The sequence below is a fragment of the Tamandua tetradactyla genome, chromosome 18 (assembly GCF_023851605.1).
Source record: "Tamandua tetradactyla isolate mTamTet1 chromosome 18, mTamTet1.pri, whole genome shotgun sequence".
Lineage (NCBI taxonomy): Eukaryota > Metazoa > Chordata > Mammalia > Pilosa > Myrmecophagidae > Tamandua > Tamandua tetradactyla.
The window spans coordinates 56238926-56254610 of NC_135344.1; the positions used below are offsets into that span (position 1 = coordinate 56238926).

A 15685-nucleotide genomic window follows, 5' to 3' on the forward strand; every position below is an offset into this window, starting at 1 on the left:
CGGTAACCAAGTTTTGCTGGCAGTTTGTAAAATGGTGACGGGAACTGCTGAGGGGGCACAGTGAATGCTAATGAAGCCTAAAGCAACTTGCAAAGAATGGACTTGGACAAAGAGTGGACTTGGACTCTCCAGCAGCCCTCAAGAGTACCACTCTGTATGGGTTAATGTTGGATATAACCACAGGGCTCCATCACAAGGAGGAATCTAAACACTACAGCATTGTCTCAGGGGTTCATAGACTTCACAAACACTTCTGACTCAATTTTCTTAGGGCCAGAAGTAATTACATTCAGCACATCTGTCCAAAACAAAGCCAAAGCTTTCAAGTTTTTAAAAAGCATTTGAACCTTTTTTTATATATCATTCTAAAATCTAAATGGTAAACAGTTCTAAGAATCAATATAAAACGTTTAAAGTGTTCTCTGTGGGTTCAAATAAATTCCCCCTTCCCCTCTCATAAGAATTTATTCTGACTTTCAGGGAGCCTATTTCTAAAAAGACCAAACCCACTAATGTACAATATTCTGTGTGCAATCGCATTCTTGAGAATGCAAATCTAATCTTTGTTATCTGAGAATGCTTTGAAATAGTAATGAAGTGTTTCTCCAAAATTCACACTCAAAATTTTAATTCTTCTTTCTAATGAGAGCTTTTCACTCATTCCTATGTCTCAAGTATCCAAAAGAGAAGGCAAAACAAAGAGTTTTTCATAGTGATTTGAAAGTTTGATGGCTGTTCTTCTCTCTTCTTTACTGCTTCTAGCCACATTTTATTCTGGAAAAACAATCCAATCTGAATCGAGGTGATATGTGGGGAGGCAAAGCAAGAGATAGGGAGGATCAGAAAGGTAGATTTGAGTTATTGTCACAGTTCTAGTTGCTGGGTTGAGTGGTGGTTTCACAGGTGTTCAATGTATTTTTAAAAATATATAAAATGCATCTTTAAAAATAGAATGTAAAAATATATATATAATGTAAATAAAAGAGGTGCATGTATGCACCAGAGATGACAAAGTGCCAAAAACAAAGACTATGATTATTCCAATCTATGTATCTGAGGTCTGTTTAAAGAAAAACAATTAATGCAGGCACCTAATTCTCAGAACTACTTTCCAGAGCTCACCTAATTCCCCAGGCAGGGGTGACTTCATAGGTGCACACCCATGCAGCCATACAGGGTCCCACGTTTATAAGAATCTCATCCTGCTGCTGCCATCTTGAAATTCTTAAAAATTTTTGAACATAGAGCCCTGAATTCATTTTGCAATGGGTCCCTCAAATTATACAGTCAACCCTGTCCCTATGTTTCTAGGCATTCAATTTACCTGCAGTTTCTAAAAATTTTGTGCCGGCCAACCTCTGTATTTTTTAAATTTGCTACTTTTTTACCCAACAAATTATTATCAATATAACAGTCAGGCAAGGAACCTGGAATAGTCTCATTTCCCATTTTTCCTTATTTTCTATTCTCTCAATAAGTGCCACCTATATGGAGCTTATCATGCTGCTTCTCAGATCAAAAATACCAAACATCAATAGAAGATACTGATATTTTGCAATCCAAAAACAAATGCACTGCAGCCTCTAACTCAATTGCTGGATAATACAATCCTTTTTCTAATAATTGCCTAACTCCGACTATAATTTGACCTAGTCAAACAAGATAAATCCCCAGCAATTCTTTGTGGCAAGGAGAATTAAAATAAAGATTTGTAGAAGTCCTCATTTTGAAAGATTACTAGCTAAAGAAACAACGTGAGTGTTCCATGTTCCTGAAATGCCATGTGTCGCTAGTGATCAGGTAGGGAAAAGTCACTTCAAGTTCAAATATAACTTAGCAATTGCCACATGGTGCAGAATCTTTCCACCCCTACACTCCAAAAACCCAATCAGACAAGTGACCGTAATCTGACTCCCAGGGCACTGGGAGCTGCGGGGCAGGCAAGAGAGCCTCACTCTGCCCGGGGAAGGAATGAGTGACAGACCCGCAGCAAGGCGGTGGGGGTAAGTCCTTCTTTGCCTCTCCAGGCCCAAAGAAGAAACTTTCTCTTTTATTACAGAGAAATGCTACTTATGCTTCCTCAGGCAGAATCCACAAGGCAAGGCTCTGCAGGTGGGTGGATCTTTTAGATCTGGGTACTGGGCGCATACAGCCAGCAGAAGGGAGATGAAACAGGATGCTTTTTAAAAAGCAAGTCCTCTATAGATCCTTGACCTGTGAAAGTACAGGATTATTACCCTATAGAGGTGAATTTCTCAGTGGTATTTTTCATCAGAAAAGTTACTCACCCAGGAGCTCAGATTTTCAGGAGCAGATCAGGCTGGCTGTTCGGCTAGAAAGCACTGTGCCTGAAACCATGCAACCCAGTTGCATCAATAAACCCCCATTGTTATGGGGCAAAGAAGCAAAACAAATCGTGTTGATCCATTTCCATTGAGTGTGAACTTGTAAGGAAACCCGGGGATAATAAGGGGCTACCAGAGACTCTGGAGTGACTACCTGGAAAGCTAGGAGGAGATTCTGCCACAGAACTGGGGTTCTCGGTGGACTGAGACTGGTCGCTCTGTGCTGGAAGGACAGCAGAACTTGTGGATTGTCAAAAGGAAGCCAGAAGCACTCTTAAGGCGTATAATTATCTGTTTGGTTTTTGTGTGTTGGTTTTTGTTGTTTTTGCTTTATTCCTCTGGTTGAGGAAAATTTTGAAGCAGAAAGAGCAATTGTGTTTCTTAAATTAGGTCTCTGGAGAGGTAGAACAGGTGTGTGTGAGAATGAGCAGGGAGAGAGAACTTAGGGGAAGGAGCAAGTGAGAGGAGATGGGAGGGGAAGGGGGTACCCCCGGAGGCTGGCCCTTTCCTGGGCCCTGCCTCTCCCCAGCGCTCTCCTGTGCTGACTGAAAGGCACCATTTCCTGCCCACCCAACTTCTTTAGATTCCTGCTTTAGGAAGATTTCTCCTCCTTTTTCCCCAGTAAATTCACTTACAGCCAGCCAGCCCCTGGCCCCTTTGCCATCCCAGCTACAGCCGTGGGCTACGGGTGAGTTGAGAAGTGACCCGCAGGACTTCTTTTTCTATTTGAGAGTTGAGTCCTCCCCTTCACACACACACACTAGGGGACATTCTGAATGGCTCTCCCTGGGTGCTCTCCCCCCTGCCCCGTTCCAAATGCTGTTGTTGTTTTATTTTCTATTCCTCTAGGGAATATGATGCCATTGTCCTCCCAGCTGGGGGGTTTCATAATTACGTGATTCACTTACGAGAATTCACTTGGGCCAAGGACACTTAGCCAATGGTTGGCTGCTCCCCTCCTGGGGCCAGCCTTCCCTTTTTCTTGCCACTCCAGCTTGCAAAGCCCACTATCAGACCCAAGACTGAGCTGAGATCCTAAAAGTCAAGGAAGGAAACTCAGTCCTTTTTAGCTCAGCATTTCCTCACAGCCCATCCCGAAGGCAAGCCAAAGAGGGTAGTAAATGTGGAGAAATAAAAACCCCTATTCAGTAAAATGCCAAGGGGAAACTGCAAGCATTTTAATCTCTTAAAGTACTTGACTTTAACTCTTTACATACATAGCTGGCTGTGGTTAGAGTCTGCTTGCACTCCACACTTCTTAGCTCTCATGACTATTAACAGCAAAGGACAGGGTCAAATGTCTTGGATGATGGGGTAAATGGAGTAACTGCATCCCAAGCAGAATCCTAACCTTTTCTTGCCAGAATGTGCAACTGGCAGTAATATCTTCAAACCCCACCCCTTCTCATGTCTTTAGAGCATAGACAATAAGAGGAAAATGGATTTGTGACTTCTCACCACCTGGCCCCTATAAGCTCCCCAAAAAGGAAAACCTTAAAGTCGACACTAGAGAAACTGCCTTCCATAGAGCTTTCCACCCTGAGGACCTCAGCTCCCTTAGCCACACCCTCCTTCCATAACTTGCCTTCCCGACCTCTGCCAACCTCGCTGTGCAGAGCGCTGGCCTGACCCAGGAGGGCGGGAAGGGTTTACCCGGGAGCGCAGCCTGCTGCCACCGGCCTCCAGGATCTCCTGGGAGAGATTTTTCTGACCGTTAACAGGAAAGATCGGGAGAGGGACGGGCACGAGGTGGGGGTAGGAGCTAACACTTTAAAAGCCCCCGCCCCCCGGGGGGCTGGGATGCAGATTAATCCGGCGAGTTTACTGGAGACATGCCGGCGCGCGCCGAGGTAGGCGCGGGGAGAACGAGTTCCCGGGGACTGCAGCGCTCGTGGGCCGTTGCGAGAGGCCGCTGTGTTTGTTCACCAGCCGGCTGCCCGGGAGCCTGGCACAGTCCGGGAGGGGCCTCTCCCTCGCCCTTTGAGACGCTCCAGGCTCCCCTGGGCCTGAGGTTGGCGCGTCCCTGTGCCGCGTGCCCCGATCCGTCCCTCTGGCGGGGCCTGGACCCGGGACTCCGGGGTGGGGGGGTGGGGGGGTGGGGGGGTCCACCCCCTCCCTCCTGGCGCGGAGGCACAGGGAGAGAGTGCCCGGGCCCAGACCCTGCCCAACCCCATCGCGGATGCCACACTCACTATGAGCTCCCCTGCCTCCAGCGAATTGACCCACTCAAAAGACAATCTTTCAGTCTGCCTGGCTTCCGGGCAGGCCTCCTCTCAATCCAGAGTCTCTCCTGGTGGAGGGAGCTGGTCCTCTACGAATCCATTGCCAGAATGCCGTTTTGAAGCAATGAAGATGGAAACTGAAAAAGACTAGCCTTTTCTATTGCTTTATGCTTAAAATATAAAGGGTTTATTAAAAATGCGTTGAAAATTAAAAATTGTTCTGAGAGTAGTAACTACCAGGTAAGTGTATTTTACTAATTTTTAAAGGAATATGATTTAAATATTTTCCATTCTAGGGACAATTCAGAAATTTTCCAGGGAGACTGATAATCTTTGAATGTTAAATCAAGAGACTGGGATAACAACCTCTTGACTATTGATTAAGAAGCATTCTTTGCATTGTTTCTTGTATGCAAGTAATGTTAGGCAGCCTCTTCCCACAGCAGCTGGCAACAGTGCAAGCTTGGCCATCTTCACTCGAATTCATAAACCCTTCCAGACGAACAGCTCGTTTGGTGGCTTCTGATGCCGCTTTGTTTCTCTTTTCAGTAAGTGTGGACCTTTGTGTCGAAGAGAGAACATCATGGTGGCCTTCAAAGGGGTCTGGACACAAGCTTTCTGGAAAGCGGTCACTGCGGAATTTCTGGCCATGCTTCTTTTTGTTCTCCTCAGCTTGGGATCCACCATCAACTGGGGTGGAACGGAAAACCCCTTACCAGGAGACATGGTCCTCATCTCCCTCTGCTTTGGACTCAGCATTGCCACCATGGTGCAGTGCTTCAGCCACATCAGCGGGGGCCACATCAACCCTGCGGTGACCGTGGCCATGGTGTGCACCAGGAAGATCAGCCTCGCCAAGTCCCTCTTCTACATCGCAGCCCAGTGCCTGGGAGCCATCACTGGAGCAGGCATCCTCTACCTGGTCACACCGCCCAGCGTTGTGGGAGGCTTGGGAGTCACCATGGTAGCACTGTTAGCCCTTATTTCCCTAGTAGGACTCCAAGCTTCTTGTAGACTCTACTAGATGGCGCCCAAGGGACCTGAGCAACCTTCCTAAATTTGCTCATTTATTCCCAGGGAAATTATATGCCCTGGCTGGGGGGAATGCAGATGATTCTTGATAAGGGTGAAAACTGATTCTGGGAACACTGAAAGTATCCATACAAAATCATTATTTGCTTTTGAGTGATTTAACTCAGGTCTGAGAGGCACAAAAATTCTGCCTCCCTTCCCAGTTACTATATTGACTATATATTTAGTTTAAGGCATTTTTATTATATTCAATAACGTTATATAAAATGAAATGAACTAACGATTATTTATCCATTCACAAGCAAAAGCAGTTTTGTTTCTTGTCGTGTTCTTGAGACTTAAAATAATTCACGTAAAGGATCGCACACAAACGTTGGGTGTTCGATCCTAGTTGTGTTCTTAGCTGATTAGGAATATCATTTGTTAGCTCAGCACCAGGGTTGATTAAAAAAATACACACACTTTAAATTTTAATTGAAATATATTAATTAATATAAGCCTAATTAATGGATTTAATCATACCATATAAAATTACAAGACTTTCAAGAAACTCTTTGATAAGTTAAGTGCAACAGTGGCAGATTTTGCTTTCTTTCTAGAAAAGGGCATTCAGCACAACCTTTACTTACCCATTGTAAGAATAATTCTCTGTGATGACCCAAAATAGGTAGAAATTTATTCCTTTTTTTGTTTGTTTTTTTGTTTTCAAATGGGGGAGGTGGGGGCAGAGAGGAGACACAAATTAACCAGCACTTTTTATGGGGATAAAATCAGCCTTTCTCAATGATTCCTCATCATAGAAATTGTACTCTTGCTTCAACTCAGATGGAATATTTCTCTCTTTCTAGGTTCACGGAAATCTTACTGCCGGTCACGGTCTCCTGGTGGAGTTGATCATCACATTTCAGTTGGTGTTTACTATTTTTGCCAGCTGTGATTCCAAACGGACTGATGTCACTGGTTCAATAGCTTTAGCAATTGGATTTTCTGTTGCAATTGGACATTTATTTGCAGTAAGTTTCCAAGTCCATTTAAATAATTGATCTGTTTCATTTATCCTCACCCTAGAGCTGGCCTGAAGTTGTTGTGTTTTATAGACATAGCTCTTTAGCATCTAATCACGTCTGTCCAGTTTAGGTGTTGTTTTTTTGTTTGGTTGGTTGGTTGGGTTTTTTTGCTAGCTATCTAATAAGAACATGCTAACATCTTGATAGTTCCCCTAAACGGCTTGGCAAATGGTAGCAAATTGCAATGAATGACACCTGTTAGTAGCTCCATTTTAGCAACATTTAAAGTTGTTTTCTTTTTTTCTTACAGATCAATTATACTGGGGCCAGTATGAACCCTGCCAGATCCTTTGGACCTGCGGTTATCATGGGAAATTGGGAAAACCATTGGGTAACCATTATATTGAGAGCTCCTGTCTTCCCAGAGTGAAGACATTTACCCATGGGTCTCTTCTTCACCCTCATTTTGCTCAATAGTTTCTCCTGTCTCCTTCCAACTTAATCCCCACTTAAGTACATCCTTCATAAGGACTCAAACTAGCACAGATCAGCTGCAAAACATCACATACTGTATCTGTTCTGGGCCTTCAGTAATAGTTTCTCTCACTTTTTTTTTAAATGCTGCTCTGGGCACTGTATCTGACAGACTACAGCAGAATATATTGTAAATGGAGTTGCCTATGTGAAACAAGTTAAAATCAGGATGGTGCAGTGAATATGGTATTTAAATAATTGAATGTAAAGCTTTTTCAGCAATAACAGAAAATGACTTGCAAAAGACAAAAAAAGAAAGAAAGAAATGCTTTAAAGCACTGCCCATAGCAAAAATATTTACCTTTTTGTTTACAAAAGCATCGAACCCAATTAATAGCATGTGAGTTGGAAGCCTTTGAACTGCAGATGGTGCAGAATAAATGGTGCAAATGTTTACGCTATTAACCCCATAACCATAGCTGGAAAAATAAATGACTTTCTGAAAAGGCACATTTTCCAATCTATGCCTAACCAACTTAAGAATGTCCTGATGATTCTTCAAGACAGTAGTGTTATCTATTTTTTTTAAATCACACTCAATTTTATTTCAATTGTTTATTACAACAAAGGAATTTAAATCTCTTAAGTGATGTAGGACAGTTTCAAAGGTCACAAACTTTAGCTTAAAATAACTTCAATAAAAATATAAGCAGTCGGGCGGGCCGCGGTGGCTCAGCGGGCGGGAGTGCTTGCCTGCTATGCCGGAGGACCCCGGTTCGATTCCCGGCCCCAGCCCATGTAAAAAAAACAAACAAACAAACAAAATATAATAAAACAAGAAAATGTTTAAAGATGTTTCCCTTTCTTCCTCCCTTCCTTCCTTCCATCCTTCCTTCCTTCTCTCTGTCTTTCCTTCCCTTCCTCCCTTTCTAAAAAAAAAAAAAAAAAAAATATAAGCAGTATGTAAGCCAGCTTCAAATGGGGCTTTTATCATCATTTATATGTTGTAAATGCTATTTTACAATTTTTATTTTCAATTCATGAATGTAACAGAATATGCCACCTGTGTTTTAATTTGATGCATATGGTAGTTATTGACAGTCATACCTACTCAACCATTGCTCATTGTGAATGAGGAGAAACACCACTACTATACGCATTCCCTTCTAAGTCAAGTGTACCAGTAATTCAAAGTAATTGATACCATTAAAGAACAACTGAGAAACAAAACTTGGGACACAGCATGCCAAGACTTGGCCAGCACTATCATCCATGAGATTAGTCAATTTGCCAATGATTTTTCCGTTGACATCTCAAAAGAGATGTCAAACTAACTGCAATTGGAATTTTTAATGCTTCCTCTGTAAATGGCCAGTAAGTCTATGATAAAATTATAAGTTTTAGTTCAACTTATTAAATTCAAACTATTTTTGTAATTAAAATAGAGACAAATGACCTCCTTTAATGTAATCTGAGGAATTGAAAATGTGGATAACATGTTTATATTCATTGTTAGCTGTGGTAAACAAATTAAGATGTAAGCAATAGGAAAAGTCTTAGCTTGTTCATCAAATCAACAAGCTAAGATTTCCTCTTGTATTTATTATACAGTAAATTTAATTTTACTGAAAATGAATGTTCATTTTATAGGTATGATTTTGTGAAATTTAAAATAAATTTCACATATCTTCATAGATAGATGACTAAAATGAACACCAAAAAATTAATGATTCTTTTTGTTTAATGTAATGACATTATTTTCATTTTCTTCCCAATACTTTTCTGTTTTTTCTAGATTTCCAGTAATAAACGTTTTTTACTTTTATAATTTTTAAAAGTTATCTGAAAGTATATTTTGACTTGGTTTTGGAATAGCAACTTCAAATTAAGATTTGTTTAATATTTGAGAACATGCAGCTGGATGTCTTTTACATAAGTGTTTTGGGGATGTGCAGTAATTATTTAGCAGTCTGTGTTCTCCCTTGTGGGATTTGTAGCATGTGAATCTTATCAGGGGAACAAAGCGCAAAGACATTTATAGGAGGGCTCTGGTTTCTCCTTTGAAAGGGCATAAAGAAGATAAACAATCATACCGGCTTCTTTCATATGTGAGATAAGGAGCTTTGTTCCTGCAACCACTCTACTGACACTTTCCCTATTCAGTGTATGTGTTCAGCTCAGGTTAAAGTTTGATTTTTCTTTAGATTTTGCAATGAAGATGCTAAGTAAGATTTAATTCCAGAAGCTGTTTTAAACAAGAAGCATTGGCCATGTGTCTTTCAAAAGAGAGAAGTGTAGTGTACTGGAGAAATCAGTCTCAGAAGGCCGGCAGACCTGAGATCCCAGCACAACCTCTTGCTAGACATGAAATCTTCAACAAGCCTAAAGTTTCTTATCCATAAAATGGGGCTAAGAATAAGAATAATATCTACCTCAAAGATTATTGTTAGAATTAAATGAGGTACTACAAGTAAGTACAGCCAGCTCAAACACAGTGGTCAATAAATAGGTTTCTGTTGCCCCAGCGAATCTGTTGAATGAGCGAGTATTCTACAGCATACACATACTCTAAAGCAAATGTTGCTCTTTATCTTGGCACATAGTGATATGATACAAAACTTCCATTTATTGAATTATAAATCCTATGGAATTGTTAATCCTCAACGAGACATTACTCATAAACTCAGTACAGGTTTTTTGGTGGCCACCATCATAAGAGCCACGAGGATGAAAGCACTCTGCCAGAAAAGTAGTAAATAAAACATGGAGTTTTCAATTAAATCACCAAAGTTTAGGGAGGCAGAGCACACAACACGAGGAAAACCATGACTAACAAGAGCCAGCCTAGTCACGTACATCTTCGAATTGTCTGAGAAACATGGAACACAGCATATTATTTCAAGCTAGGAACTATTAAGTACTTTACCAGTGATATTCCATTTATTCCTTACACCCCATGAGGTATGTATTTTATAATCCTTATTTTGCAGATGAGAAAATTAAGGCTTAGAAAGTTTAAAAACTGACCCAAGTCCTCACAAAATTGCTAAGTGGTGGAGTTGGGATCCATATAATGCTGTACTGAAGAACTACACCCCCAAATAATAAAATCCATACTGTGATCACGATTATGCAGAAAACCAATATAAGATGGCAATATTGAAACATAAGGACATTTCTCTCCAGAAATTTTCTTTTCTGCTTTAGTTGAAGAATTCTTAGTGTCTGCTTAATTTGTAGTACCAACAAAGAGGAGTTGTCTTATATCAGAAATTAAGAGAACATGGGAAGAGTCATAACCAACTAACGGAGTAAAGGGGAAGTATCAGTCATTTCTTGTTTTTCTGTTTCATTGGTACTTAGCAATATATGATTTAGAATATTTTCTTGTTTGAATTCCAGTTCTCTTTTTTGATGCATGGCACAATTGATCTCTTAATTTAACCCAGCTAAATACTATATTCATGAGCATTTTTAATGGAATAGCTTTTTTTTTCTACTTACAACCCACATTCTTCCATCTTTTCTCCAGATATATTGGGTTGGACCAATAATAGGAGCTGTGCTTGCTGGTGGCCTTTATGAGTATGTCTTCTGTCCCGATATTGAACTCAAACGTCGTTTCAAAGAAGCCTTCGGCAAAGCTGCTCAGCAAACAAAAGGGAGCTACATGGAGGTGGAGGACAACCGAAGTCAGGTAGAGACTGACGACCTGATTCTAAAACCCGGGGTGGTGCATGTGATTGACATTGACCGAGGTGAGGAGAAGAAGGGGAAGGACCCATCAGGAGAGGTATTGTCTTCAGTATGACTAGAAGATAGCACTGAAAGCAGACGCGAAGCCCTAGAACTATCCTCAGATTTCCTTTCACCCATTAAAGAAACAGATTTGTTATAAATTAGACATGAGCAGGTTTTTACAATAAGAAAAATGGAAGCAACATATTTGCTGTTTCATGTCATATTCCTCAGTCTAAATATTAAAAATTTCATTATTTATCAAGGAGGAAAGGAAGAAACATATTGTGAATCCCAAATTATAAAAAAAAAAAATTAAGTATATACCCATAGCAAGCATGTATAATATTTATCTAGTTGTCTTTCATTAATAACCAATTTAAAATGCATATCAAGATCTGGTTAAGTCTTGCCTGATAGAATTTACAGACAAACCTATCTGCTTATCCTTCCTCTACTATAAAATTGGTCAATCCTCATCTGAATATTTATTCCATAAATTAAGTTTATCAGTGGCAAAGTACAGTATGTCACAGAGTCATTCACATTCACAATAGGAATTATAGCATGCTTTTTTATGGGCAAACCCTTATTGTAACACTACCTCGAAAAAGAATATTAACAAAGGTCATTGCTAATGGGCTGTTTCCATTTATATTGCTAATGCCCAGCTTTCAGTCCCATCTCCAACTCATAATATTCCTCCCTCCTCCTCAGTGTCCAAGATAATATGGGACTAAAGCCTAGAAGTTTGAAAAGGATGCTCAAGAACCTTGTCCATTTATCAAAGCATCCAAATCTTGGGAGTTACCTATTGAGAGTCAGCATAAGCAGAACCATTTAATCTTTTGAAGGTGGGGGAAAGATTACCATTGCACAAAAATCACAAGGAAAAATGAAATCTGTATTCTGTTATCAAATGACTGTTCTGTTTTCAGTGCACACACTCAAAAACATCACACTAGGTTCATAGTCTAAGTTTTTAACCACTTAACCGCCTTTTTTTTTAATTTATTGACAAAACTGGGGGTTTTGTTTGTTTATAACCTTGGTTATCTCTGTTAAACATTTAGCTAAGACATATTTTTGATAACAAGAACATAACTAGTAAGTCATGACTTTGTGTTGATTATTAAGCTCTGCTCATTCTACAAAGTGTAAGCTAGTCCTGCCCAGTCCCATTCTCTGATGAGTTCTTGCTTCTCATGACATTTGTTGACAATATTCACTGTGAATGTCGTGATATTTGAGTGAATTAAAATGCTTGAAAGACATGAGAAACACCTTTATTAAATAAAACGTTAGAACCTCAGAACATTCTGTATTCAACACTAACTAGATGACCAGTCTCTTATTTGTAGAGATGTTGTACATAACTCAAGACCTATTTAAAGTGTTTTCATTACTAATTTATTTATAAACATAGTTTGTTTTTCCTGTACTGTTTTGCCTTATTGTCAGTAGTATGTTCTCTGGAAACCCCAGTTTTCTAGCACCTTGACTATCTAGGCTTTATGTTAGACAAATAGCTGCAAATGTCAATTTCACTGAACAAAAGCTAGTACTGGTGAAGCAAAAACCTATGAGTGCAAGAAATTGCTTATAGATAGCTGACAGTCAAGGGTTTTCTATTAAGCATAGCTCGATTTGTGTGCCACTTTTTCGTGCTAATGGCCGTTGTGTGTCTGTGACAGTGAGATAATGGACCACTATTAAACCTGATTCTCTTCGGTGCTAGGAAAGAATAATGTAGGAGGTTCCCAGACAGTCATCATGACAGTACTGTGGCTGGGAGTGCCCCTGGCATTTCCCAAGGGGGTGCGTAAGTCCCAGGGTGCGTCCATTCTACACAGGAGAGGCCAGGGAAGCAGTTACTTCCAGAAGGAACCCATAGAAATGCATTTGGGGTCAAATCTCCCAAGGATGAAATATGTCCATCATTTCAAATGTTTGCATGACATACCTTAAAAGGTTTAAGATCAGGGATGGTTCAGCTCAAAAAGTAATGCTGTCAGCCATCTGCAGACATATCAGTTCAAAAAAAAAAGTCAGGTTAATAGGGAGGGATACAAAGATTTTCCATATAAGCTTACAGTATTCTGGCTTATAATCATTTTATTCCGCCATATGGTTTACCTCTTTATACAGTGACACTTCCAATTACAGCAGTCAATAAATTAGTAATCAAAAAAGAAGAATATTTTTGCATTTGTTTTCTAAGAACAAGCAGAGTGCCTGGCACACAGTAGTAATTCAAAACAAGTTAGTTCTTCATTTGAGGGTTAAGAATATAAGTGTGTTTCTTTTCATCTTCATTTTGCTTGATATTTAATAAACGCATGATTTCAAAGACTACTAAAGGAAGGCATTATAAATGTGAAAAACATAAAACTTATTTTTCATTCTACTGTTTTTAGAGGCATGAAGTGATTGAAAGTTTTAGTGCTTTTTTTTTTTTTTCCTGCATATGAGACAACTTATTTTGTATTTCACTCAAGGCTCTACCAGTAAAAAGTAATGAAATTGTACCTTTCTAATGACGTCTATGCAGCAGGGGTCTATTGCCTTATGGATGGCACCAAATTATTCCAAGTGTATTAGGAAACGAAGGCTTTTTCCTTTAATCCTTTCTTATTAGCGAAGTGCATAGTGCTGCTCCCAGGAGAACACTGCTGACGGATATACAGAAAAGCCACCAGAGAGGGAAAACTGAGAGGACATAAATGAACGAGGGCCAGCCATGAAAACAGTGCCAACCATCTCTTCCCTATGGACGAGTACAAGCAGCCCAAATTGTAGGGTAACCCCTACATGAAAAATGTAGCTGCAGATTGTCAAAGAGTACAAAGGATAAGAGGCATTTTTAAGTTTGCAGGGCTTTCATAGAATTTAGGGTTCAGAACTTGAATGTATGTTTTCATTGTCTTATAAAAACATTTTGTTCAGAATCCCAAACTTTTACACCAGAAGGAAATATTTTTTTGGTAGCTGAATAGTTGGCTAAAATTTGAGATTCTTACCCTTTGTTTCTGCCATTTGACTCATTTTATAACTCCCTACACTTTTGTTCTATAGTTGGATCCTTTTCCTAATGCAGCTCACAGGGGCTCTCTAGAACTTCTGCTCAATCTTGAAGATTTTATAATGAGATTAGACACACTTGGTTAACATCTATGATGGGGTTGAGTTATCTGATTAAATAAAGGCTCTAATTCCAAACAGCACAGAATATTCTCCTCAGATTCTGAAACAAGGCAAAACACTTATTGATTTAAACATGGTAATGACAGGAAAATTCCAAAACAGAATAACAAATTCAAATGCTAAAATAAATCCTGGTGAGGGATTTTGCTGCTGCGTGTTGACACCATCCCCACACATTGGGAACATTTGACAGAGAAATCATCCTTGTGACAGCTGAAGATGACATTTTAAGCTGATAGAAAACCATATCAAACACTATAAATATAATCAATATAAAGCCACATTATAAGCACTGTAGAATACCAAATTACTAACAATTTATACCTGAAAGTAATGATGCCTTTCCTAATGTGTTTAGTCTGAAAATTATTAGGAAGATGTGGTGACTCTCTGCACAGTATAATGTAACAAAACTCACCCTTTCTATCAAAATTTTATGTTTGCATGTGTATTTTAGTTTACACAATGCCCCAAAACAGCAGTAACTTTTGAAATCTATAATTCTCTAAAATAAATGGAAGTCATTTAATTCAGGAATAAATATGTGGCAGCTCACTTTCTCAAAAGCCTGAAAGTACATCTCAAGCAACATGTACAATGCACATTAACTTTAAAAGCAGTTGTAGTGTTAACCATTCATGTTAAAAATCAATGAGCTGAAGAATACACCTAATTTATATAATCACTGGGATGTATTGCTAGATTCTTTTCAGGATTAACTAAATAAACTTATGATTCATGGAAATACATAAACAATTGTTTACCACATTTGTTACCCAAATCACAATAAAACTGCAATCCATGATAAACTGGGGAGTAGAAATTGAACATATGGCTATCTTCACAGTTATTTGTTAACTGAAATGTTATGCCAACATTCAAGCTAATGTTAAAAAGATTTAAATTGTAATGTCTAATATTTGGAATAATCTATTAAAATATTAGCATTGTGGTTGATCCCCATGAATTGTGTTCATCTTATACTACTAAGTTTTTGCAAATAAACTTTGATTTTAAAAAGAAAGCATTGTATTTCATGGTATTCAAAATTTCATTCATAGTTTTGCAACCTAGATCTCAAGATCTAACTTTAGAACAAGCAGAATATTGAGATATTTGAGTATAATCAGCACCAAATAAAACTGTGATGAAACCCATGTAATCAAATGTATTTTTAAGAGACAATAGGGTATACACTATGGTAGGCCCAGATGTTGACAGTGAAAGTTATATCTTCACAGGCTTAATTCAAAATGTCCACATCCATGCAGAATAGATCATTGGATATCAAGTATCATGATAGTGACTCTAAACGTGAAAAATCAAACAACTGCGACTCAAATGAGATTGGTGTTGCTAAATAGATGATCCACCCTCTGGCTATTTGGCAGATTCTGCCTACTCAGATGGATAACGCAGGCTCAATGAGTACTGGCTTACTCCCTTGGGTCATTGGTTGAGGAGCTCCCTCAATTGTGAGAGGTTATAGACCCTCGGTGAAGGATTGAGGATAGTCATTTATGTAGTGTGCAGCCCATCAGATGAGTGGAGAGTGATGGCTTAGGAGCCATGCGAATGTGTACCTCTCTTACAGCATTTATCACACTGGAGTGAAATCATTTGTGTAGGTGTCTGTCTCCCTCACTAGATTCTAAATTCCTTA

The 15685-nt window shown here is 39.3% G+C and overlaps 1 protein-coding gene and 1 long non-coding RNA gene across 7 annotated transcripts in view; one reads left to right on the plus strand and one right to left on the minus strand.

Annotated features, from left to right (window-relative positions):
- The window catches only part of LOC143662212 (uncharacterized), a 337353-nt gene that overhangs the window by 113665 nt on the left and 208003 nt on the right, over positions 1-15685 (minus strand). Inside the window, exons 4-5 of one of the 6 annotated variants that reach the window (XR_013165221.1) lie at positions 12782-12837; positions 10585-10746 (exon numbers count right to left, since the gene is read on the minus strand). The exons of the other annotated variants lie outside the window; for them this stretch is intronic. This is a non-coding gene — a long non-coding RNA (uncharacterized LOC143662212). The remainder of the gene's footprint in view (positions 1-10584; positions 10747-12781; positions 12838-15685) is intronic. 6 annotated transcript variants of the gene reach the window in all.
- On the plus strand, positions 1850-15018 carry AQP4 (aquaporin 4). The gene is made up of 5 exons (XM_077135736.1): positions 1850-2003; positions 5117-5531; positions 6448-6612; positions 6917-6997; positions 10613-15018. Exons 1-5 carry the CDS (start codon positions 1972-1974, stop codon positions 10889-10891), a joined length of 972 nt encoding a protein of 323 aa, XP_076991851.1. The 5' UTR covers positions 1850-1971; the 3' UTR covers positions 10892-15018.